The sequence below is a fragment of the Schistocerca nitens genome, chromosome 2 (genome assembly GCF_023898315.1).
Source record: "Schistocerca nitens isolate TAMUIC-IGC-003100 chromosome 2, iqSchNite1.1, whole genome shotgun sequence".
In the NCBI taxonomy this organism is placed as follows: Eukaryota; Metazoa; Arthropoda; class Insecta; order Orthoptera; family Acrididae; genus Schistocerca; species Schistocerca nitens.
This window is the reverse complement of record NC_064615.1, coordinates 870628265-870655192: the sequence shown is the minus strand read 5'-3', so window position 1 is coordinate 870655192 and position 26928 is coordinate 870628265. Positions and strand designations below refer to the sequence as shown.

General features: G+C 41.3%; 1 protein-coding gene across 4 annotated transcripts in view; it reads left to right on the top strand.

Moving 5' to 3' along the window:
* Positions 1-26928, top strand: part of LOC126237147 (uncharacterized) — a 518724-nt gene that overhangs the window by 389897 nt on the left and 101899 nt on the right. For all 4 annotated transcript variants that reach the window (XM_049946992.1, XM_049946991.1, XM_049946990.1 and 1 more), the window contains exons 13-16: positions 8181-8297; positions 8377-8473; positions 10493-10665; positions 12664-12893. In XM_049946992.1, the coding sequence (XP_049802949.1) occupies positions 8181-8297; positions 8377-8473; positions 10493-10665; positions 12664-12893 (617 nt within the window). The remainder of the gene's footprint in view (positions 1-8180; positions 8298-8376; positions 8474-10492; positions 10666-12663; positions 12894-26928) is intronic.

The following is a 26928-nucleotide window of genomic DNA, read 5'->3' as shown; positions in this document are numbered from 1 at the left end:
CACATGAAAAACGTAGACTGCATAATGTACAGAAAGTTCTGGTTGAAAATTACAAATTATTTAGAAGTACAGGAGAGGACTTAATGAAATGCAGATGCACTGTGTCGTTGATGGGCACACAAACAAAAGCTCCAGAGCTGGGCTAACTTTCGGAATGCACTTCCTTTTTCTAGCTGTAGGAAAAACACATCCCCCCCTCCCCCCCCCCCCCCACACATACACACACCCCTCTCCCTGTCTCCCTACATTGTGCGCTCACTCAATTGCCAGCTCTTTAGTGGCCCACATGGAATGTACTGGGGAGAGTTGGTGGTGGGTGAAGGGGGGGGGGGGAGCGTTTAGCAGATCGTGGGAGAGTGGAGAGCCATCTATGGGCTAACTACGGGTGCAAGTAGAGGAGGCAGGTGGCGCATACATATACACATTTGCTCTCTCTCTCTCTCTCTCTCTCTCTCTCTCTCTCTCTCACACACACACACACACACACACACACACACACACATACACTATTGGGTGTGGCATGGGAGGGGCAGCAAGTTACCTTAGTTTTAGGCCAAGAAGGTTACAGGAGCAAAACATGTGCTGTAAGGATAGCTCCCATCTATGCAGCTTAGAAAAGAGGGTGGTGATGGGCAGAATCCAGATGGTACAGGTTGTGAAGCAGCCATTGAAATCTCGCATGTTGGGCTCTGCTGCATTTTGTGCCACTGGGTGGTGTACCTTGTTTTCGGCAACAGTTTGACTGTGGCCATTCGTTCTCGTTGGCAACTGGTTGGTTGTCATACCAATTGAAAATGCTGTGCAGTATTTGCAGCAGAGGTGATATATAATGTGTTTGCTTTCACAGGTAGCCCAGCCTCTGATGGGGTAGGATAGTCCTGGGACAGGACTGGAGTAGATGGTGCTGGATGAGTGTATTGCACAAGTCTTGCATCTGGGTCTACCACAGGGGTATGGTCCCTGTGGCAGGGGGTTGGGGTGGGAGTGCCATAATGATGGACTAGGATGTTGTGGAGGTTGGATGGGTGGCAGAACACCACTTTGAGAGGGATTGGAAGTGTCTTATGTAGGTAGTCCCTCATTTCAGGGCATGATGATAGATAATCAAAGTACTGACGAAGTCATTCCAGTCTGGGGTGGTATTGGGTGACAAGGGGCTATTCTTTGTGATTGGTTTTAGGGATGGATGTGAGGATCAGGTGTGTGTGAGGATATGGCACAGGAAATCTGTTTGGGAATTAGGTCTGGAGGGTATTGCGTGTCTGCAAAAGACTTTGTGAGGCCTTCAGCATACTGGGCGAGTGAGTTCTCATCATTGCAGATGTGTCTACCACAGGTGGCCAGGCTACAAGGGAGGGATTTTTTGGTGGAGGATGTGTGGCAGCTGTCAAAGTGCAGGTACTTTTGATGATTGGTGGGTTTGATGTGGACTGGGGTGTGGATGGACACATCTGAAAGGAGGTGTGGATGGAGGCATCTGAAAGGAGGAGATTGACATCAAGGAAGGTAGTACAATGAGTGGAGGAGGACCAGGTGAAGTGTGTGGGAGAGAAAGTGTTGATATTGTGGAGGAATCAGTATAAGGTGTCCTGGCCTTGGTTCTAGGTTATAAAGATATCATCAATAAACCTGAACCAGATGAGGGGTTTATGGTTTATGAAGCTATAAATGTTTCTGTAGTTGGTCGATGAAGAGTTTTAACATAGGAGGGTGCCATGTGGGTCCCCATTGCTGTGCCACAAATTTGTCTGTATACCTTCCCTTCCCACAATCTATTGGTTATGAACTGCAGATTGAAACTGAAGAAACTGCAAAAAGGTGGGAATTTAAGGAGATGGGACCTGGATAAACTGACTAAACCAGAGGTTGTAGAGTGTTTCAGGGAGAGCATAAGGGAACAATTGACAGGAATGGGGGAAAGAAATACAGTAGAAGAAGAATGGGTAGCTCTGAGGGATGAAGTAGTGAAGGCAGCAGAGGATCAAGTAGGTAAAAAGACGAGGGCTAATAGAAATCCTTGGGTAACAGAAGAAATATTGAATTTAATTGATGAAAGGAGAAAATATAAAAATGCAGTAAATGAAGCAGGCAAAAAGGAATACAAACGTCTCAAAAATGAGATCGACAGGAAGTGTAAAATGGCTAAGCAGGGGTGGCTAGAGGACAAATGTAAGGATGTAGAGTCTTGTCTCACTAGGGGTAAGATAGATACTGCCTACAGGAAAATTAAAGAGACCTTTGGAGAGAAGAGAACCACTTGTATGAATATCAAGAGCTCAGATGGTAACCCAGTTCTAAGCAAAGAAGGGAAGGCAGAAAGGTGGAAGCAGTATGTAGAGGGTTTATACAAGGGCGATGTACTTGAGGACAATATTATGGAAATGGAAGAGGATGTAGATAAAGATGAAATGGGAGATATACTGTGTGAAGAGTTTGACAGAGCACTGAATGACCTGAGTCGAAACAAGGCCCCGGGAGTAGACAACATTCCATTAGAACTACTTATGGCCTTGGGAGAGCCAGTCGTGACAAAACTCTACCATATGGTGAGCAAGATGTATGAGACAGGCGAAATACCCACAGACTTCAAGAAGAATATAATAATTCCAATCCCAAAGAAAGCAGGTGTTGACAGATGTGAAAATTACCAAACTATCAGTTTAATAAGTCACAGCTGCAAAATACTAACGCGAATTCTTTACAGACGAATGGAAAAACTGGTAGAAGCGAACCTCGGGGAAGATCAGTTTGGATTCCGTAGAAATGTTGGAACACGTGAGGCAATACTAACCTTACGACGTATCTTAGAAGAAAGATTAAGAAAAGGCAAACCTACGTTTCTAGCATTTGTAGACTTAGAGAAAGCTTTTGACAATGTTAACTGGAATACTCTCTTTCAAATTCTGAAGGTGGCAGGGGTAAAATACAGGGAGCGAAAGGCTATTTACAATTTGTACAGAAACCAGATGGCAGCTATAAGAGTCGAGAGGCATGAAAGGGAAGCAGTGGTTGGGAATAGAGTGAGACAGGGTTGTAGCCTCTCCCCGATGTTATTCAATCTGTATATTGAGCAAGCAGTAAAGGAAACAAAAGAAAAATTCGGAATAGGTATTAAAATTCATGGAGAAGAAGTAAAAACTTTGAGGTTCGCCGATGACATTGTAATTCTGTCGGAGACAGCAAAGGACTTGGAAGAGCAGTTGAACGGAATGGACAGTGTCTTGAAAGGAGGATATAAGTTGAACATCAACAAAAGCAAAACGAGGATAATGGAATGTAGTCATATTAAATCGGGTGATGCTGAGGGGATTAGATTAGGAAATGAGAGACTTAAAGTAGTAAAGGAGTTTTGCTATTTAGGGAGTAAAATAACTGATGATGGTCGAAGCAGAGGGGATATAAAATGTAGACTGGCAATGGCAAGGAAATCGTTTCTGAAGAAGAGAAATTTGTTAACATCGAGTATAGATTTAAGTGTCAGGAAGTCGTTTCTGAAAGTATTTGTATGGAGTGTAGCCATGTATGGAAGTGAAACATGGACGATAACCAGTTTGGACAAGAAGAGAATGGAAGCTTTCGAAATGTGGTGCTACAGAAGAACGCTGAAGATAAGGTGGGTAGATCACGTAACTAATGAGGAGGTATTGAATAGGATTGTGGAGAAGAGAAGTTTGTGGCACAACTTGACTAGAAGAAGGGATCGTTTGGTAGGACATGTTCTGAGGCATCAAGGGATCACAAATTTAGCATTAGAGGGCAGCGTGGAGGGTAAAAATTGTAGAGGGAGACCAAGAGATGAATACACTAAGCAGATTCAGAAGGATGTAGGTTGCAGTAGGTACTGGGAGATGAAGAAGCTTGCACAGGATAGAGTAGCATGGAGAGCTGCATCAAACCAGTCTCAGGACTGAAGACCACAACAACACCTTCCCTTCAAAGGTGAAGTAGTTACGGATTAGGATGTAGTTGGTTAGGTTTATGAGGAATGAAGTGGTGGGTTTGGAATCTGCAGAGCATTGAGGGAGGTAGTGTTCAATCGTGGCTAGGCCATGGGCATGAGGGATGTTGGTGTAAAGGTGGTTGCATCAACAGTGATGAGTAGGGATCTAGGATGTAATTGTGTGAGATGGTGGAGAGCCAGTGCAGGAAATGTTTTTGTGGGAGGCTAGGTTTTGGACAGTTGGTTGGAGATGTTGATCAACAAGGGCCGAGATTCTTTTGGTGGAGGCAGTGTAACCAGTCAGTGGATTCAGGTTAGAGGTTCTGCAAAGGGCCTGAGGATTTCAGCAGGGATTGGATGTTATGTTGGATTTCTGGGATGGGATCACTCTGGCAGAGCTTGTAGGTGGAGGTGTTGGACAACTGGCAGAGACCCTCTGCCAGGTAGTCACTCCAGTTCATCACAACAGTCATGGAACCTTTCTCTGCCAGGAGGATGATAAAGTCAGGATCCAGTTTTAGGTTGTGTAGGGTGGTCCTTTCTTCTGTTAAATGGTTGTTGTTCTTAGGGAGGGAGCTGGGGAAGGGTGGTGAGGCCTGGTTGGAAGTTAGGAACTCCTGGAAGGTAACCAGGGGATGGTTAGATGGGGGTGTGAGAGGGTCACCATGGGATGGTGGTATGAATTGAGACAGGCAGGGTGATGTTGCGATTGGGTTGCCTTTAGTTCGAGGGGTTGGTGGCAAAGAAGTGTTTCCACTGTAGGGAAAGGGAGAAGGAGAATAGGTCTTTGACAAGTCCAGTATTATTAAACCTGGGAGTAGGGCTGAATGTGAGGCATTGGGGAGGATTCCATTTAAGGAACAAGATATTGTCATGCGTAAGAGTGAAAAAGGGAACAAGGACAGGCATGGCATACGAGGGGCAATATGTGAGGGAGGAAGGTTATTGAGCTACTAGAAGTGTGTTGTGCTGTTATCAGGGGTCGCTTAGCACGTTGAGATGTGTGCACAGCTCTCATAGTGGATGCGGCTGATACTACAGGGTGTAACCAAAGTCACTTGCAACCACAAGGGTCATGGGCATCACAGAGTATGTCATAGAGGTGGAGGGGAAGAAACATAAGACAAAGAAATGGATGGGCAATAGAGGGGAGTTAAATAAAGCAGAGATTAATGAAGGATGGACAACACAAGGTTTGGCTGGAAGGGAACCACTAGCCACAGAAAGTTCTGGTTGAAATTTACAAATTATTTAAGAACACACACACACGCGCGCGTACGCACACGCACGCATGCACGCCTGTCTCCCTACATTGTGTTCAGTCTAGTGCCAGGTCTTTACTGGCCCACTGTGAGTTTACTGCGATGAGGTGAGGTGAGGTGTGGAGGGGGGTGAGGGGTGGAGAGAGGCAGGGAGGGGGTTGGGGGGAAGCATCTAGCGGCTCCTGGGACAGTGGGGAGCCATCTGTGGGTTAGCTAGTGGGGCAGATGGCAGACAGCTTGGTATGTGATTTCATAGACTTAGGGTGTGAGACAACAGCATACAATTAGCTGATGTGGGGACACAAATTGGGCAGTGGACAGTGTACACACACACACACACACACACACACTCTCTCTCTCTCTCTCTCTCTCTCTCTCTCTCTCTCTCTCTCTCTCTCTATTGAGTGGGAAGTGGGAGGGGTAGCGAGTTACCTTAGGGTTAGGCTAAGAAGGTTACAGGAGCAAAGGATGCGCTGTTAAGGATAGTGCCCATCTACACAGCTCAGAAAATCTGGTGGTGATGGGCAGGATTCAGATGGTGCGGGTTGTGAAGCAGCCATTGAAATCTCGCATGTGGGGCTTTGCTGAATGTTGTGCCGCTATGTGTGTACCTTGTTTTTGGCAACAGTTTGGCGGTGGCCATTCTTTCTAATTGACAACTGGTTGGTTGTCATACCAATGTAAAACCCTGTGCAGTGATTGCTGCAGTGTCAGTACATAAAATGGCTGCTTTCACAAATGTCCTGGCCTCTGATGGGATAGGATAAGCTTGTGACAGGACTGGAGTATAGATAGTGCTGGGTGAGTGGATTGCACAGGTCTTGCATCAAGTACTTCCACAGGTGCGGGGGTTGGGGGTGGGAGTGCTATAAGTATGGACTAGAATGTTGTGGAGGTTGGGTGGATGGCGAAACACCATTTTGAGAGGGGTTTTAATTATCTTAGGTAGGATATCAGTCATTTCAGGACATGGTTTTGCCAAAAACAAGATGAACCATCCAGCAGTGGCACAACATGTGAGATTTTGTTTAGAACTTAATTGGCTCAAGTTCTTTGCCAGATTGGTACTGGAATAGAAAAGCAAGGTATACCAGCTAGCACAGATGCAATAGAGATCAACAGGCTTAAATATAAGGGATCATTGTTACCTCCATTTTTCACTAGTATCATTAATTCTATCATACATTATATTTATTTACTGTTTAAAACTATGTTTTTATACTTAGCAGAGTGTCCTATATGAGTGAATATGATAAGTTGCACACAATTTTGCATATATGTAAAGTATTAAAAAAAAAATTCCAGGATTAAGAAAACATTATTTTTTCTACATTTTCCTGACGTTCCTGAACAATTTTTTTAAAAAATAAAGTGCGAAATGAAGCTTTAATTGCTTTGTGATGCACACTGCATCATTTATGTATTATTGCGGAAAATAATGATGTTAATGTCTTATCTGTCAGCTAATCTCAGACACCTAAGTAAACAGTATATCTGTCAGTATAGGTAGAACATGTGAAGTTAATGCAGAGTCAGATTGTTCAGTGTAAAAGTTCTGACGACGACCCACCTTTTACTCTGTGTTTTTGAGATAGTGTTTCTAACACTAGGATATGTTTATGATGATCATAATATTGCTTGTTAGATGCAAAATGAAGAAAATGCAAGCCTTTAATGTGAGCGGGATGTGCTCAATGTAAGTAAATACTGGTGCTATGCAATTTCCAACTACTATTCTTCACTACCTTCTTGAATTTTTATCAGTTACAATATTTCATGATAGGGCACCATGGTACTCAACAAACCCAACATCTGATTGAACAGTTCGTCCTGTAATGCAGCCATCTGATTATGAACAAAACTGTGCAACTGGAATTGTCAAAGAACAGTAAAGTTCGTTTAACAAAAAGTCTTCAAATTTTTGGTTGGTAGCTATTTTTATGACATACAATATTCAGTCTTTGCAACTTGCTTTGAAGGTTTTACACCATCAGGCAACTAAGTTGTTCCTGCAACATGAAGAGAAATCATCATGGAAGATATGCAGTATTTTGATAGCACAAGGGTGTGTGCAAAATCAAAACAGATTTAAAATGTAGTTGTTGTGCTTAGTAGTTTCAGACCCCCATTTCTTTTAGCTAAAAAGAATTGACCTAGTGATGTTTGCAAAATAGTTGCCCAGTATAAGGAAGGCATTACATGTGGGTAGCCATATCTCGTTGATACTCACCTATCACTGATGGACAACCTTATTTGCTAAGGGAGATGAATTTCTATTACCACATTTGCTATTACAATGAAATTTCATTTCTATCAATCCATTGGACCATTTGTGATGGTATTAAATGTTACAGTAAGCAGATATTAAGGCAGTTGTCTGAGTGGCAAAAATAATTCACAATATCTAGAATATTGGAGAACTGTGCTGTCTTAAAAGTATCATGCTGAGGATGCATTTTTGCATTCATTGTTATGTGGAGTAGAAACTGGATTCATCACAGTGAACCAGGACACAAAATACAGTTCAGTCAACCTTATTTTTACTCACATTATCTGTAATTGAGAAAGAATGATTGACTTCACTGTCACTGTTCTGAAATACGAATGGGTCGCTCAAACACTAATCACAAGATAGAAGATAGTGAGCACCAAAAGCTGCAACATCATGCTAGAAGAAGACAATAGAGCCTGTAGTGTAGACATAGTCATAAATTTCTGTTCTAGCCATTTTTCTTAAAGGAAATACTAAATTGCAGGTAAAATTTCAAGATTTGTCATGATTAAAAAAAAGGAACCTGAGGTTTTACTTTGGTGGCACATTGAAGGATCATTGCATTTCTCATTTCACAAATGATTATTAACAACGAATGCGTGATATGTAAAAATTTTACTTTTAGTATATGCATCAAGGACTCGCTCCCTGGTGTAACCTATCAAGCCTTTCTGTATCGATTTACCTCCATTTCGGTCTTTTACAGCCAAGAACAGCAACAAATCCAATGAGCTCATATCTAGTACAGGAAGTAAAGGTTGGGGAATTGTTGCAAGTAAGAGTTTCACACATTAATTCACCAACAAGCTTCTATGTTCAGAGGGTAAGCTAATGAACTCTCCTATACTTTGACAAAATGTGCATGGAAGAACCAGTTCTAATTGTGGAATAATATTTTACAGACTGGGGCCCATGCTCGATCTCTATATAGTCTCAAGAATGAAATGATGAAATATTATTGTAATCCTACTGAGCATAAAATTTACAAACCTGAAATTGGTAAGATACCACATTGTTTATTTAAGTCCAAGAAAGTAAGATTTATATAGATAACACCCACCCATACTAACATTTGCTCCCAAGTGAAAGTAAATGAGATCTAAATGCAAAGATGGTTTATATGCCAGAATACTTTAACCATAACAGATGCTCTAAATGTTACCACAGATGTTACAGAAGTGTTGACAGTAAAAACTATGATCTTTGAAGTGTATGACTGTTTAGGTGGAACACTATGTTGCCTCAGAGATGTATGTATGTGTAGTTCATTATTTCATACCAGAGCTTAAAAAGTAATTGTAGTAGACAATGAAAATCCATAACAAGAAGAAAAACAGTTCCATCAGTACTAAAAATAATGGCCAACATTTCCAGAATTTCTCTTGGGTGATGTTTACATCCTACTGTTTGCTGCATATGTGGTATTTCAGTAAAAACCATTAGGACATTCTCATTGGGTTGTTCTTTTTGCCAAGTGTGCCACAAAATTGGCAGTCCTGGCTGGTACAGGTGGCATGCACCCAAGGTTCCTCAGTTACGGAATTGGTCAATGCTGCTAAGTACTAAATACTCTAGACACAGTTCAGCAACTGTCATGAAGCATAACTGCACAACATTACACTTTTTCCCACTGACCTGTGACACAGAAAGCTTCCCAACAGATGTTGTGTGTCTCACTGGTCCTGTTCCATTTTCTATGAGAGTTTTCCATGACCCCTGCCTCATATATGCAGGGACCCATAACCTTTGACTGACACTTTATTCGCAATGAAGTGGACGAGAGATGATAACTCCTGTACATACTATAGCGAAGACCATTCCACGGGAGAGCCTTGTATTTGATATACGTTTGGTATCCCTGGTACATGAACCTCAATAGTCCTCACACCATATCTATTTGCAGCAATTTCCAATCACTTGACAGTAGTCATTTGCTGTTCATAAACAGCTGGAAATTGCCCTGAGAATAGCTGTCAGTGTGGGGCTGTATTGTGGTGGGGCAATGTTTCACAGAGCAGTAAGCAAATAACTGAAGCTTTCTCATTCTCTCTCAATTTTTGGATGTGTTATGCTAAAAGGAATACAAATTCTCTTTAAGAAATCAAGTGGCTAACACCCAGTAAAGTGATTCCTGCTACAACAAGAGGAAAAACCTGCAGCAAAAGTTACTTATTGCACAAAGTTATCTGGAATTTTGAGTCTCGAACTTTTGTCTTTTCCGTGTAAGGAAATAGTGGAAATTTATAACTAATGTAGACATTATATACACTGCTATTGAAGGGGGAAGCTAAATTTAACATGATATGGCAGTTATATTATGAACAGAATACATTATTGCACCACAGTAGTCAAATTCACATAAGAGATCTTTGTGTCATGCTCATACACTTTCAAACACTTCCTTTGAACAAACTGGTCAACAAACAGAAATGAGATGTAAGTATTTCAGAAATTACGTAAAAGCTCTCACTGTGATTAAGGGGAAATGATTTACCAAACAAGATATTGCCACTCAGATTTGTAGAACATGCAGCTGTAATTCACAGCCATTGACTTACTATAAAGTGCATTTTGCACTACACTTGTGTTAGCTGGGGGATGGGGAGGGGGGGGGGGGGGGAAGTAACTTCATTCACATAGATAAACATTGAAATTAGTGGGAACAATTGACAGGATGTGACTTATGTAGCCAAAATTGTATAAAGTAGAAGTGTAAAATATAACTGATGATACATTGCAGAATCTATTTTTCGCAGTATTCATTCTTCAGAAATAAACAATATGTCATGTGTCCAGAAGTGCTAGTGCACATCATAGCAACTCCATCAGCAAATGACAAGTAGTTTTTGTTTGTAAGCTGAAATAATTTGATATTGTACATATGGTTCACAAAAATTTCATTCTCTTTCAGTGTTGTTGATGAATACGACTTTGATATTTTATGTTCTACATTTCAAAATCATACTTGCATGCATACACAATTAATATCCATTGTAACGTGTTAGTGTTCCTTTTTAGGCATGCCATGTGCTGCATTGAATGCTACAAAAAATTGGTGTCGGGGACAGGTTGTAGGTCTTCCAGGAAATAAAAAGGTCAGAGTGTTCTTTGTTGACACTGGTAGTGAACTAGAGCTACCATGGTATGAAGTATTCCGGTTACCTGACAAGTTTCTTGCAGTTCCAAAGCAGGTAATCTTATTTTTTGTGGTTCACAGCCTTCCGTAATTGTTTTTGTCATAATTTTTTTGTATTATGTGTATGTAGTATGTGCCTTTTACAGAAAGAAAATCTCAAATGAAACACACAGTGACACCACTGATCTTGAGATTTCACAAGATTATAAGATGCAACAGTATCAACTTTGACTAAAACAAAATACGTGGGAATGCACATGTGGTCCACCATATTTTTGGGCTCACCTCAAGTACTTAAGCAACAAATGAATGCTGAATGTGGCATGCAGATTAGTTGTCTAACCTGAAAAAGTCATGAATAGACTACCTCCTCCTCACTCTGTCCTCCCTATGCCAACATGTTAATGGAGAAAAAGGAAAACAATAACAAAGGAAAATGTAGAGGGTGTGCAGTGTCTTGGTTTAATAGGGTTGTTCTGTTTGGCTTTGTATGTATAATACACAGTCCAGTCACATTAATGTCACCGCTGTCTATGTTCAATGTCAACATGCCACAACCACTCATAGAAGGCAGATGGCAGCACTAGCAGTGGGAAGTGCAAAGGGAATGTCAGGGATGTGGAAAACAGTGCAGTCATTGTGATGTGGAAACAGAATGATTTGTCTGACATCCGAACTGTCATGATAATTGGCTTTCAGGCCAAGGGTGAAAGCATTTCCAAAACAATTAAGTCTGTTAATGTTCGTGCACCATCATCGTTAAAAGTACACAGTACATGGCACAGTGACGGTATCCAAAACTGGTGCCGAAGCAACTGTGGTGCACCAAGAACCGTAGATGACAGGGGTGAATGATAACTGTGGAGATGTGTACTGATGAATAGATGGGCAGCTATTGAGCAGCTGAGCATCTGCCCAGGTGAACCAGGGGACCATCAGCAGTGTCTTTTCAACAATCCGTTCAGCAAATGTTGCTGCATATGGGCCTCCGCAGCAGGCACCTGGTTGATGCACAGCAACGAAGGTTGAAATTTGCATGCAACTGGACTTCCACTGAGTGATGACGGGGACTTCCTAGATGAATTATATTTTATGCTCCATCAGATATGTGAAATGTTTGACAGCAAACACCCTACAGCAAGCAAGGAAGCGTTATGTTCTTGGGAATGTTTTCGTGCCATTCCCTGGGTGATCTTGTAATGCTGCAAGGCACAGCGGATGAACACAAGTAGTATGTATCTGTCTTCCCCTAGGACTATGTCCGTCCTTTCATGCAGTTTGTTTTTCTTCAACACGATGGAATCTACTAGTGGGACAAAGCAACATGTTGCACAGCTTTAGTGCAGTGTATGTTTTGAAGAGAATCAGGGTGAGTTACCATACTCCCCCAGCCACCAAAGTATTCCGATTTAAAACCAGTCAGGACTCTGTGGGTCTGTCTCAAACAGGCTGTTTGCACTATGGATCCTCTCCCGAAAAACCTTGCACCGCTGACCACAGCACTGGGATCAGCATGGCTCCAAATCCCTGTCGGTACCTTCCAGAACCGCATCAACTCTCTTCCTGCATGTCTCGCACTCTTCACATCTGGCAGTGGTCTGTGTTGCAAAAGGTGATTATTCATGTTTTTGGCAGCTGGTCATATTAAAGTTACTGGACAGTGTATAAAAACAGGCAAATGAAACAACATAATTGCCCCCTCCATGGCATTGTATAGTTTCGCACATTCAGCCTTTCACATGTATATATGTATATAACCATTTTATTTGTTTGAGCACTCAATGGTGTAGAATAATTTGTTGTTTCAGGCCCTTCTATTTTCAGATTAAACTGTATATGGTTCCAGAGACACTTTAAAGTTCCAAACATCTAATTCCTTTGTTAGTACCTAGAGTCGCCCTTAACATACCCCAACGGATGCCAACTGCGTATGTTGACAATAGGGTTAAGTATTTTATACTGTTATGTGGTCACACATCAAGAGGAATTTTATTGGTTGTTAAAATTGGTTTATTAAAATATTGTGAAAGAAAAAACATCTTGGTTATTACAGGCGATACATTGTGCATTGAATGATGTAAGCCCAACACTGAAGTCTGGATGGTCGCCAGAAATCAAAAAAGTTATGTTGGAGCTCACATTCAAAAAATCATTGAGATTATTTGTGGATTCTGTGAGTGACACTAACTTGTTTGTCACATTATATGATGTTCAACGTGAAATGGACATTTGCATCAATGCAGTTTTGGTGAGAGAGGGCTATGCTCTGAGCACAGGAATGAGGTAAGTTTTGCAAGACTTTCTTTCATATTGACTTCATCTAACAGCTTAAAACGGTGTCCCACACTGGGACTTAAATCCAGGTGCAGTTGTGTGAGGTGAGGTGCAGTATCAGTTACACCACTGGAGTATGCTTTACTGATGGAATTGAAAGTTAACTTATCTCCTTCATTGTAGTTACTGTACTTCCAGAAAGAGTTCATGTGAATTATGTCAAACCTTAATAAGAAATGTACTGACTTCTGTATGTATAATTTTATATTACTTTTGTGTACCACTACTAGACAGAAGGGAGTGTAATGCTTTTGTGTACCTCCTTATTTAGAAGTTGCCATTAATTACTTCTTTTATATAATAGTAGCCTTGCAGTTTTTTTATTTCTTGTAAAGCAGAATAAGTAGTGTTCAAGGATCTTGTCAGAGGTGAAATGGTAGGGCATATTATGCTCTTCTATATTGTAATTTTGACCATGGGTACCTCATAATTGAAGGTTTCAATTTAGCTGACTGATTGTTTATTTTTTTAAGTTACTTAATTCTGATTTGTGTGTGTTTTTTGTTGTATCTTGGTTCTAGTGTCCAAGTACTAAATCAAATAGATATTTTCATAAATATATCTTAGTGTACAATGAGAGAGCTTGTGGAACTGTTGGTAAAGAAAATTAAACATTGGAATATAACTATACTGTAACTTATTTTTTAAAGCATGCAGTTCATTTTAACAATTATATTAATTTCTAAAGTGATCAGTCTCCATATATAATTGCCCCACTATTAATCAGAATTATTTAGGGTTACTATATCTAATGAATCAACCACTTGCACTCAAACTTTTAAGTTTTATTATCCAGTAGTTTCATAGTCTTCAAAATTTGTTTCACTCTTGAAAGAAATTTGAAATCAAATTGTACAAGGATAAGAGAATACTAGGTAGTAGTGAAGTTTGATTGTCTGTTCAAGCTTTTTGATTACCATAACCTGCCTCTTCATTTTTATGGTCTCCTTTAATTTTTGCCGCTGTAAAGTGTAGTATGTCTCAGTACTGTAGTATTATTTACTCTGAGTTTGTACTGAAATGTACCAGACATATTTTTACCCACAGGACATTTGCCAAAAATTTCCTTCTTTAGTGACAATAAAACAATCCTTCCATTGGTCTGACTGGGCCCCAGTGTCAGAAAGTTAGAACTAGACCCAAGTTTCACCGTGCATTGTATAGCTTTCATGGTCCTACTTTCATGGAGTGTAGGACAAAATGATTATTTCCTACTGATTCCGAAAAGATAATGCAAAGTATCGGTCTTTTTGAACTAATTGAATGTAAACACTTTCAGCCTCAGTGCATAATCTTTTAACAAACAGTCCTCTGGTTGGTCTGATATTTTCAAACTGCCATTTGTTACAACGCATACATTGTTTTATTTAATATTTCTGCTTTAGAAGTACAACTGCACAATTTTTCATTTTTTGTACTTTTACTGCTAACCGTTTTCAGAATAGGTATTTAATATTTGACTATTTCTTGCCCAACTATCCACTGAACTGTTTTTCTTGTTGGTTTAAGCTTTTATGTAGCTGCTGGCCCACTCCTTGTTGTTGAAACCAAGTCAAAACACTTCATGAGATCTGTCATCCAATGTAATATCTGATGTATTTACCTTTTTTATCTGCTCACTGTAGTTGATTCTCTTGAAGTAGAAGTCCTGCTGGTCAGTGCCTCTGATATCCTACATGTTGCCATGGAAAGGCTTGTCTTTGTGTTATTTTGGAGCAAAGGAAGACAACTTCCACTTATCTTACAAAAAACCACCTACACTACTTCCCTTTTACAAACTTGTATATGATTGAATGGGTGTACAGATCATTAGAGTGTCTTGTGAATTAGAGTAGAACACAACTTTTCATGTGCCTTGAAGGCTCAACATACATTTAAGATTACAATATATTTTATTTATCACAATACCATCTTGTCTTTTGTTTTCATTCTTAGAGGGTGTGAGTGCTCCTTGACAGTCAAGTTACCACCAAGCCACAATGCCAAAACATAAAAGGCCCTGTCCACAGCAGGTGTAGCCATTTATTTGTTGTCACGTCTTGCCATTTTCTTGTATTCAACACCTTCCATTTAATGTCTGCACATATGGAAACCAACACCTGAAGACATTTTATGTTCCGTGACTTATTCCGTACTTAATATTACTCTGTCATGATCATCTTTCATGTCCACCCCAAATCCTGTATGATTTCAGTGGCACTTCTCCCCTATTAGGCAATGATACAAAATGTGCTCCCCTTCTTTGAACTTTATCGATGTACTATGTCAGTCCTATCTGGTAAGGATCCCACACCATGCAGCAGTATTCTAAAAGAGGACATACAACAATAGTATAAGCAGTCTCTTTAGTAGATCTGCTACATTCTGTAAATATTTGGTTGGCCTTCCCCACAACATTTTCTATGCATTCCTTCCAATTTAAGTTGTTCATAATTGTAATTCCTAGGAATCTAATTGTATTTAAGGCCTTTTAGATTTGACTGATTTATTGTGTAACTGAAATTTAACAGCTTCCTTTTAGCACTCATGTGGATAACCCCACACTTTTCGCTATTTAGGGTCAATTGCCAATTTTTGTATGATACAGTTACCTTTTCTGAATCATTTTGCAATTTGTTTTGATCTTCTGATGACTTTACTAGTCGATAAATGACTGCCTCATCTGCAAACAATCTAAGATGGCTGCTCAGATTGTCTCCTAAATCGTTTATATAGATAAGGTACAGCAAAGAACCTATAACACTATCTTGGGGAATGCCAGAAATCATATCTGTTTTACTCAATGTCTTTATGTCAGTTAGTATAAACTGTGACCTTTCTGACAGGAAGTCACGAATCCAGTCACATAACTGAGATGATATTCCATAAGCATGCAATTTCACCAGAAGCCACTTGTGTAGTACAGTGTCTAAAGCCTTCTGGAAATCTAGAAATATGGAATCAATTTGAAATCCCTTGTTGATAGCACTCAACACTTCATGTGTTTGTGTTTCACAAGAACGGTGTTTTCTAAATTCATGTTGACTGTGTGTCAATAGACCATTCTTTTCAAGGTACCTCCTAATGTTCGAACACAATATATGTTCCATAATCCTGCTGTATATTGATGTTAATGATATGGGCCTGCAATTTAGTAGATTACTCCTACTACCTTTTTTGAATATTGGTGTGACCTATGCAACTTTCCAGTCTTTGGGTACGGATCTTTCGTCACGTGAACGGATGTATTAGATTATTAAGTCTGGAGCTAGTGTATCAGCATACTCTGAAAGGAACCTAACTGGTATACAGTCTTGCCTGGAAGGCTTGCTTTTGTTAAGTGATTTACGTTGCTTCGCTACTCCAAGGATATCTACTTATACGTTACTCATGTAGGCAGCTGTTCTTGATTCGAATTCTGGAATATTTACTTCATCTTCTTTGGCAAAGGAATTTCAGAATGCTGTGTTTAGTTACTCTGCTTTGGCAGCACTGTTATCTATAGTATTTCCATTGCTATCATATAGAAAGGGCATTGATTGTGCCTTGCCGCTAGCATACTTCACATACGACCAGAATCTCTTTGGATTTTACTCCCAGGTTTTGAGACAAACTTTCATTGTGGAAACTGTTATAAGCATCTCGCGTTGAAGTCCGCACTAAATTTCAAGCTCCTATAAGAGATTGCCAATCTTGGAGATTTTGCATCCATTTAAATTTGGCATGTTTTTCGTTTTTTCTGCAACAATGTTCTGACCCGTTGTGTATACTAAGGAGGATCAGCTCCATCGTTTGTTAATTTGTTTAGTATAAATACCTGAATTGCTGCCAATTCTATTTCTTTGAATTCAAGCCACATCTGTTCTACACTGGAAGGAGTGGAGATTCTCTCTCAGGAAGGCGTGAAGTGAATTTTTATCTGCTTTTTCGAATGGGTATATTTTTCATTTATTTTTGTAGGATTTGGGGTTACAATATTCAACCTTACTATGACAGACCTGTGTTCACTAATCCCTGTATCCATTTTCATGCTTGTTATTAGCTCAGGATTATTTGTTGCAAATCGGTCAAGTGTGTTTTCACAAGTGTTGACTATTCGCTTGGGCTCATGAAGTAACTGCTCGAAATAATTTTCAGAGAATGCATTTAGCTTCACTTCGGATGATGTTGTATGCATACCTCCAGATTTAAGTATATATTTTTGCCAACATATCGAGGGTAAATTAAAGTCATCACCAACTATAATTGTATGAGTCAGGTATGTGTTTGAAATTAAACTCAAGTTTTCTTTGAACCTTTCAGCAGTTGTACCTTCTGAATTGGGAGTAAAAGGATCCAAATATTATTTTATTCCCATTTCCAAGAATGACCTCTGCCCTCACTAACTCACAGATACCACCTACTTTAATTTTGTGACAAGATAAACTACTTCTAACAGCAACAAACATGCCAGCACCAACTGTGTTTAGCCTATCCTTTCAGAACACTGTTAGTTTTTTCGCAAAAATTTCAGCCGAACTTACCTCCGGCTTTAGCTAGCTTTCAGCGCCTGTAACAGATGGCCACCTCAGACAGAACCATTACTTCAGCAGTCATTTTATTAACAGCATGTTGCGCGCAAATGATATTAGGAATATATTGTCTGTCAAGATTGTAGTTGCTAATAAAACAGTCGCTGCAGTTGTTGTTCTCAAAGTGGATAACACGTTGCATTTTCAATTCCTACGGCAGTTGTCTTACAGATCGATTCAGTTATTCCCTCAGTTCAGCTGTTCCTTCTCAGTCTTGTGTCACCCTTTATTTCTGGCCATCCTTGGGTTTTGACCTCCCTTTTTAAATTCTGTTTCCGGAGTGTGAGCCATTTGGGGAAGAATTTCCTACCTACAGCCTCTTGCATAGGTTCCCCTCTCTCTCGACCCGTCATTCTCCTTTCTTCCCCACCATAGCCCCCCCTCACCCCTCCTCATTCTCCCTTCTTCCGCACCATAGCCCCCCCCCCCCTCATCACTCCTCATTCTCCCTTTTTCCCCACTATAGTGCCCTAGGTCACTAGCACATGTAACCAGTCCATGTGATGAAGAGTACCCATCTGGCTATGCTTCCTGACAACACTTCTGCTACCTGAGCTATCACTGTCTCATGTATGCCTAGGAGCAGTTGTTCGAGTTTTTGGGGCATCAGGATGCCCACCAACTACCACAGTGCTGGCTGGGTGGCGCTCAAGGGGTGAGCCCCTGATTGCAGTCGGTGGCACCAGGACAGATACTCGGCACATAAAGTGTGCTAAGCTCCGTACTTCTGGCCACTTTTGCACAGCCGTCTCTTCAGACAGGAATGATTCTCTCTCTGCTTCTTCTTTTATTTCCTCGGCCATCCGTGTCCTGGCCAACCTCTGGGAGGAGGGCAAGGTCTGCCAGCTTGGGATGAAACCCTGTCCTCATTATTTGGTTTGTTCCAGGACAGATGGGAAGACTTTACCAAACCATCAGAGGTTAGTGTCATGAAGTCAACTCACTTAGTAAGATGCCATCTGGTTCCATACTTTTTAAAAACTCTCCTGCCAGTAACTCTGCTTCCCATTGTGCTTGCAAGCGCTTTGGTGACTTCTTGGTGAACTTTATTCCTCACCAGTCCTTAAATATGACCCAGGGCATTATTTTCCACAGGGATCTCCTCCTTCAGTCTAATGGGAAACTCGGACTAATGTGCAACGGTGCGATGTACAGAGAATCCAGAGAGGTCCTAAGGGCAGTTGTATTGATACCAGCACTTTCATCCTGACCTTTGAGGAGGATACCCTTCCAGAAATAGTCAAAGTTATGGCTTACCATTGTGACATGACACCCTATATTGCCTCCCACATGCAGTGTATCCATTTTGGTCACACATCTTCACAGTATGAGGTGAATCCTATTTGTGGTGACTGTGACCACCCTCTGCATGTGGGGAGTCCTTGCACCCTACCAATCAAGGACATGAGCGGTTCTGGCTCACATTATACACATTCACCAGATTGCACGACCTATAAAAAGGAAAGGAACATTTATGAATTCAAAAGTGTCAACCGTGTATCCACTTTGAGACCTGACAGAAATTTGACTGTCTCCACCCGGTATCTTTAACGTCTACCTTTGATTCTGTTTCATCCTTTCCTCCTCCTCCTCCTCCTCCTCCTCCTCCTCCTCTCCTTTGTCCTGTCCCCCTTCCTTTTCCTCCTCCCTGGCAGTTCCCTTTACCTCCCTTCACGGAAATGCTCCTTCTCTGTGGCCTGAAAAGAAATGGTCTTATCTAGCACCCACTGGTGATGGAGCTCCCTCTAGAAACCCCCCTCCTAGCATCATCTTCATGTCAAGAAGCCTGTTACTTGGAGTAGGTTATGGAACCCAGGCTCTGTGGGCTTCAAGGCCACCTGTTCTCTTTTCAATCCTGTTATTTCTGCAACTTGCTGTCCTCTCAATCATATCCCCTCAAGCCCTCTGAAGGAAAAGAAGATGATGATGTGAAACCCTTGGGACAAGATTCCTCCCTCCCCCCCCCCCCCCACCTGCCACTACAGCCCCCCCCCCCTCCCTCCCTGTCCTCCCAGAGACTCACAACACTTTTGTGAGTATGTGATTGGCACACATAGGTCCCTTGCCATTCCAATAGCCCTTCCTTTTCCTTACTGCAATTATATCCTCCTCCTATTCTTTCTCCCCTCCATTGAGGACCGTGTACAATCGGGCAACCAAAACTTTCGAAAGTATCGGAAGCCTTAGGCGGATTTCATTTTTTCTTTCTCTCCTTTCTTGTTGTTCTGACCTCTTCAGTCCTTCCTCCTCTTCAGCGTTTCAGGTCTCCCTTTTTGTCTTTCTTGCTCCCCATGCATATGCCTGAAGGCTGGCTCATGCATTTGGCGTGTAAAGGGCAGTGGGGTAAAGCATAACTCGCAGCACCCAGGTCGACAGGTAGGGCTCATGCATACCCCCGGTAAAGGCCACTCCCAGGGAGGGGTGATGCCTGAGCTGCAACCTTCCCAATTGCCAAATGGTTGCTTTGTCTGGAGTTTAGGAGGTGTGACCTGAGGTGTGCATGGTCATGTAAGATAGGTGTTCTCCCCACTGTGGGAGCTCCCCCACTGTGGGAGCTCCCAGATGAAAGTAGTGCGCTATTGGAGACCCTGGCAATCACAGGGGATTCACCTGCAATGAGTATGTCATCTCCATCAGCACAAACTCTGTCTAATAAGTGGAAATGGAATAAGGCCAAAGACATGATGAATCTTCCAGTTGCACCCTGCTACCTCGTGGTGTCACACACAGGAGAATGTCTAAACTTTTCTGCAGTGAACCCATTCGTCATTCAGAAAGGTGAGGATACAGTTGCTTGCCCACTAAAGTCTTGCACTCGATTATGCAATGGAACTCTGCTTCTAGAGGCAGATGGTGCCTTTCAAGACCAAAAACTGCTTAAAGCTATGCTCCTCTGCAGATACCCTGTTCATGTAGAGGCTCATAGAACAATGTGTTATTCACGTGGTGTCATATATGTACACTCTGCAGTTTGATGGTATGATTGAGGGAGATATACAACATTCTCTCTGTGATCAGGGTGTAACCACAGCCTATCGAGTTATGAAGAGGGTTGATGCAGAATTCATGCCTACCCCACCCCCTGTTCTTAACATTTGATCCAGTGGAGCTCCCTTCGAAGATCAAGGCGGGATATGCAGTCACCAATGTTGGACCCTACATACTGAACCCGCTGCATTGCCACCAGTTTCAGCATTATAACCATACTCATTCACTTGTCCTGTAAAAACGCTGCCAAATGTGTCAGTTTCATGAAGGAAATTTCCCACCTCCTTCTCCCCCCTGCATCAACTGCACTGACAACCAAGCTGCTTCATCCCACGAACGCCCTGTGTACCTTGATGAGTTCTGGAAACTAATTTTAAAGAAATGAAAAATACATTTGTTTAATAAATGACAAAGAATTGGAGCTTTAAAAGCAATTGGATTTCAGATTTATCTGTAATATTTTTATTCACAGATGACGGACAAGTGTTTTTATTCATATAGGTGAATAATGTTTAGAATAATACTTGTTGATTATGAGTAATGAATAGTAATTTACACAAGTAATCATTGTTCATCGTTTGCATAAACTGACCATCAGCTGGATGACTAAATTGGCTGCTTAATATTGCATCTGCTTAGTGCTTAGACCCCAGACCACTGAGACCGTCCGCCTATACACATTTTTGTGTTCCATTTGTTATGCTGTAAATCAAGAAAAGTTGTGCTCAAAGTTGGTTTCAGCACTGCAATGCATTACTCGGCATGGTGGTATTCTCGTGACTTCCTCCCACCTCTGAACAGATACAGCCAGCTAGTGGTGATCCACATTTCAACAAATACTTCAAAATATGGTGCAACTTGACTTAGCATTTTTGTCATTGTTTTAGGCAAAAGAAGCAGTAAGATCAGAGAAAATCATAGGACCAACTGGGGATCGGACCCTAAGTCTAAGTCATGTAGTCTGGAACTTAAGCCTTTGAGCCACAAAGGCACATTTCTGGACAAACCTTTGATAATGTATTTACAGAACAGAACCTCACTGGCTAAGGGAACAAATACTAATTCTGTACAAGAAGTAAACAAAGAAAATACAGTGACATTATATGTTATTCATTATTTGATTTACAGATAATTTATTGGCAAATAAATTTGTTTGAGTGACCTACCTATTCGAATAATATCAAGAGAGAAATATATTCAAATAATATCCTTGTCTCTCACCATTACACCTTTTGCTGTTTTCCTCTTTCTATGTGTATTATCAAATATAATGAGTCCTACTAGTTCACTTGCTCAATTTACTCACAAAAGAATACGGTGTAGCTGCATTGAAGTTTTTTAGTTTATCATAAACAAAGTTTACAGTAATACTCTGTCGTCACACTTTGGTTATGAATCTTTTTAATTTGTTCTGTTCAAAATGTGTTGAAGTGTCAGCATGATTTTAGCAGCTGACTGAAAGCCAGCATTAATTCACCAGCTACTATTTCACAGAAATATAAAGTTCCACAACTGAAACAATGGACTTCAATAATGTTCAATATTCAGTTATCCCTTTAATTTTTGTTATACTGTGGTAACGCTTGGTGAATCTCAGGTATACAGTGCACATTATCTTCATAGAAAACATGGAAAATTGACAGCTAAAAAGAAATTCTAATTCTAAATGTGTTTGAACACTTGCCATAAGCATTAGTGCCACTATGTTGTGTTGAAACTGTATTGGTGGAGTCTGTGGTTTCTTACCTGCATGGCAAGGCCACATGACTGTTGCCCGTCACTCTGTGAGTGAGCTGAGTGTGACACCAAGTGAATGAACTGTCAGCCGTGTGCTTCCAAGTGCGCATACATTATGAGTGAATATAACAGAGGGAAACATTCCACGTGGAAAAAATATATCTAAAAAGAAAGAAAGTGATGAGACTTACCAAACAAAAGCGCTGGCAGGTCGATAGACACACAAACAAACACAAACATACACACAAAATTCTAGCTTTCGCAACAAACGGTTGCTTCGTCAGGAAAGAGGGAAGGAGAGGGAAAGATGAAAGGAAGTGGGTTTTAAGGGAGAGGGTAAGGAGTCATTCCAATCCCGGGAGCGGAAAGACTTACCTTAGGGGGAAAAAAAGGACGGGTTACACTCGCGCACACACACACATATCCATCCGCATATACACAGACACAAGCTTGTGTCTATCGACCTGCCAGCGCTTTTGTTTGGTAAGTCTCATCACTTTCTTTCTTTTTACATTATGAGTGATGTACACGAGCTCTATTAATGTGGATTGACCACACAGCTGCAGTGCTCTAGAGAGAGCCCTTCACCACATTGACATTGTGTAGAGGTCCATGTTCATCTTGGACTTAGTTCACTTCCCAAGGTCACTACTCTAGAGTAGACCTGTCACTCTAAGTTTCTCGAATTTTGCACGCAGCTTGGAGACAGCACTTTCATCTATTCTGATGGCTCTAAAACTGACTGTGGGGTCCAGTGCACCTTTGTCATTGACAGCAAACATTTTTATACTGACTTCTAGATCAGTTCTCAGTTAATGCAGAGCTTTCCACCTTCTATCAGGCCACCCAGTACATCTGACAACACAGCCTTCTTAATTGTGTATTATGTTATGATTCCCTTAGTGTCACTCTGATTCCCTTGTGTCATTCTGGCATTAACACTCTTCTTTCTATATGAGAACAAACTCCAGGAAGTTAAACACCTCCCTACAGCTTGGATGACGTCCTCTTGCTCCTCGAATTGTAAGGAAATACTTATAGCTAGGCTGCATATTGGAGGCTGTCCTTTCAATCACTGTTATTTGTTAAATGGAAATCGCACACCACTCTGTGCTTACTGCAACCAGCCATTGACAGTGTGCCATTTTTTTTTACCCAGTACCGATTTTATGACCATTTATGTTTTAATGTATGTTTGTCATCTGAATTACAGGTAATTTAGCAGATACAGCACAAGCTGTAGGTTGTGGTACACTAGCCGGCCGGTGTGGCCGAGCGGTTCTAGGCGCTTCAGTCTGGAACCGCGCGACCGCTACAGTCGCAGGTTCGAATCCTGCCTCGGGCATGGATGTGTGTGATGTCCTTAGGTTAGTTAGGTTTAAGTAGTTCTAAGATCTAGGGGACTGATGACCTCATATGTTAAGTCCCATAGTGCTCAGAGTCATTTGAACCATTTTTTTGTGGTATACTTTTTATTTCTCATAATAATATGGCACAGGAAATTTAATATTTAACCATTTGAGCAACCTCCTCAAAGGAGAAGTGATCATTTTAGCTATGCCTCTACTCCAGTTGATTAGGCTTTGAGTATCACTGACTTCAAATTCATTTGTAATTGACCATTTAAAGTTATGATCTCAGCTGTTTCGCACGTGGAGGAAAAAAAAAAAAAACTGGCATGTCACCCCTTCCTCTCAATCAGGGTGTGCTCTTACATTAATGGATGCCACTCCGTCCTTACCAGTGAAGGACACTGACTCGGCACGGTGACTGATTGTGGCCCGATCGACATCCATCCTGACTTTCCTCCAAAAGAACTCTTAATGGTTACATTCCAGAATTGCAGTCTCTTCCTTCTCTCTACTCTGTAACTTATGTTATATTGCAGGAATCTAATTTTGTGGGTACTCATTTGCTGACTCTTGGTGGTTTCTAAGCCTTCTGCCAGAACCGCATTGGCCCTCTGCGAGCCTCTGGTGGAGTCTGTATGTTGATAAGAATAGATATTGTTAGTTCCCTGGTTCCTCTTCATACTGAACTCGGTTCCATGTAGACTCTGCAGTAACGATTTGCAATCTTTATCCCCCCCACCCCCTGACTAGCCTTCTACGCTTTGTGCTCTTCTTGCCATCCTTTGACAGATCCCACTTCCCCTTCCTTCTCGTTGGGGATTTTAAACGTACATAACCCTCTTTGAGTGCAGTGCTTGATCTATGTTTCTCCAACACTGTAGCCCCCACACACTTTAGCGTGGCACTAAGCACTTTCTCGACCATTGATCTTTCCATCTCTAGTTCAGATTCCTCATCTCTGTTCAATGGGGATTTCATAACAATTTGTGCAACAACGATCACTTTCTGATCGTCTTATCTTTTCTTCAACATCACTTGCTTGGACGCCCTCCTCGGTGGGCCTTCGCTGATGCAGCTACTTTGGTGATTTCATCTTCCTCGGGTTCTCCCCAAAATTGCTGCTACTATCAAAGACTGCTGTTGGGTCCTCCAACACTACAAGGGACAACCATCTCTCGACCATAACCTTGCCTTTAAATGGCTTCGTGCCTGGGCCCATTATCTAATTAAATGCCAGGAAAGGTTATTTGAGAATGAAATTTTGCTGCCATAGGATTGCATACTTCTTTTTTGCAGGTAAGGCCAAATATCAGGGGCATTTTTGGCTGCCGTCCTGCAGGTATCCAGGAATATCCCTAAATAGTATCATCCTCAATAGGCCGGATGCATTTGTAGAGCATTCTGCTCGGCATTTCGCCTTGCATCAATGCACTATCCACCTGTGTTCCATCTTCTCAAACAACATCTGTAATGGCTCCCTTTATCATTCGTTTCTCGTTGCCTGGAGCCTTATAATGCCCCATTTAGCAAGAGGGAATTCGCCAGTATAATTGCTCTCCACCCTGACACGACTCTTGGACAGGACCGGGTGCACAACCAAATGCTTCAACATTCATCAGTAGCTAGCCAATGTCATATACTTGCTCTAAACTGCCTCTTCAGATGAACAACTATTGTTCGATCAGTTTAATGAAAGTACTTTGCAAGTTACTTGAATATACAGTGAATCAAAGGCTGTAATGGCTCCTTGAATCCCGGGGCCTCTTGGCTTCGATCCAGGGTTGTTTTCGCTGAGGCTATGTTACTGCAGATAATTTAGTCCATCTGGATTCTGTTATCCGAATGACTTTTGCCCAGCATCAACACCTTCTTGCAGTGTTCATCGATCTGCAAGTAACTTAAGATACCAAGTGGCACCACCACATCCTTGCCATCTTGCACGAGTGAGGCTTCCCTAGTCCACTCCTGATTTTTATCCAAAACTTCCTTTCATGCTGTGCTTTTCAGGTACAGGTTGGCACTTCCTGTAGCACCACCCATCTGCAGTGTACTGTTTTGAATGTGTGTTTGTTTTTAGTGGCTATCAGTGGTATGGTGCTGCCCTACGGTGTCCCTCTCTTTGTATGAGGATCATTTTTGCATTTATTTGTGTTTTTCTGCATTGGGTGTTGCTGAACGCAGACTGCAGGGAGTAATACACAGAGTGCAATTTTGGGCTCTTAACTCGTGGCTTCCATTTTTCGGCTGCCAAGACCTTTGTTATGAATCTCGGTCATCACCATACAGTCCATCCCCATTCAGATCTGTATCTTGATGGGCCATACCTCAACCTGATGACCTCAGACTATTTTTTAGGACTGGTCTTTGATGCCTTCCTAACGTGGCTTACCCATCTTCGTTGACTAATGTGGACATCTTGGTTGCACGTCAATGCTCTTCAGTGTCTCAGCAACTCAAACTGGGGAATGGACTGCTCTACAGTGATATGGCTCTACACAACATAGATCATATCAAATCTAGATTATGGAAGATTTCCTTCACCATCTTCGATTCAATCAGTATGTTGCTCTGTCTGTAATCACCTCAGTGTTGACGAGTCATTAAACCCCAAATCTTCCTTCCATCCTTGAATAAACTATCATTTTTGCAATCTGTACATTGTAGCAGGACAGGATATTGTGAACAAGCAGGTGTTTGTGTGCAGATGTTTATTCTGCATTAGTTAGCTCTGAATAAAGAAATAATCTGAAAGTTTTGTTTTCTTATGTACCTATTGACCACTCATTACCTCAGCTATATGATGAATGATTAGTTTTACTCCTTCCATTATTTTTCAAGAAAGCACTGTAAACAGAAACCAATTCCTCACATGAAGCTTGGCGGACCATTGCCAGTTGTGAACAGCTGAAACATGTGGTGCAGCTCTAAGAGTGACAGAGAAACTGTGGATATTAAAGAATGCAAGGGCAAGGAAAAATCCAGCTTGGTAGTGATAGACTATTTTTCAACTAAAAAAAATGTACTTTTTTTGACAGTGCACTTTGTCCAGTCTTTCTTCATTGAGTAGATTCCATCTGTAAAATATGATTCTAGAAAGTTACAAAATATTGAACTACAGTTGTCATAAATCTCCCTGTTGCTCTAGAAGTTTTCCAATTGCAAATTTCTCTAGATTTTGGAATTGACGGAAGTCAGTAATTGAGTGCCTAGACCTGTGAATAGGGCAGATGTTCAAACAACCAAATGAGGTGGCGCTATGGTTAAGACCCCTTTAGTAGGTTCAGGTTTCAGTTATGTTTCCAGCCATCCAGATGTGGGCTTTCTGTGGCTTCCCTAAATCACTCAGTACAGGTTCTG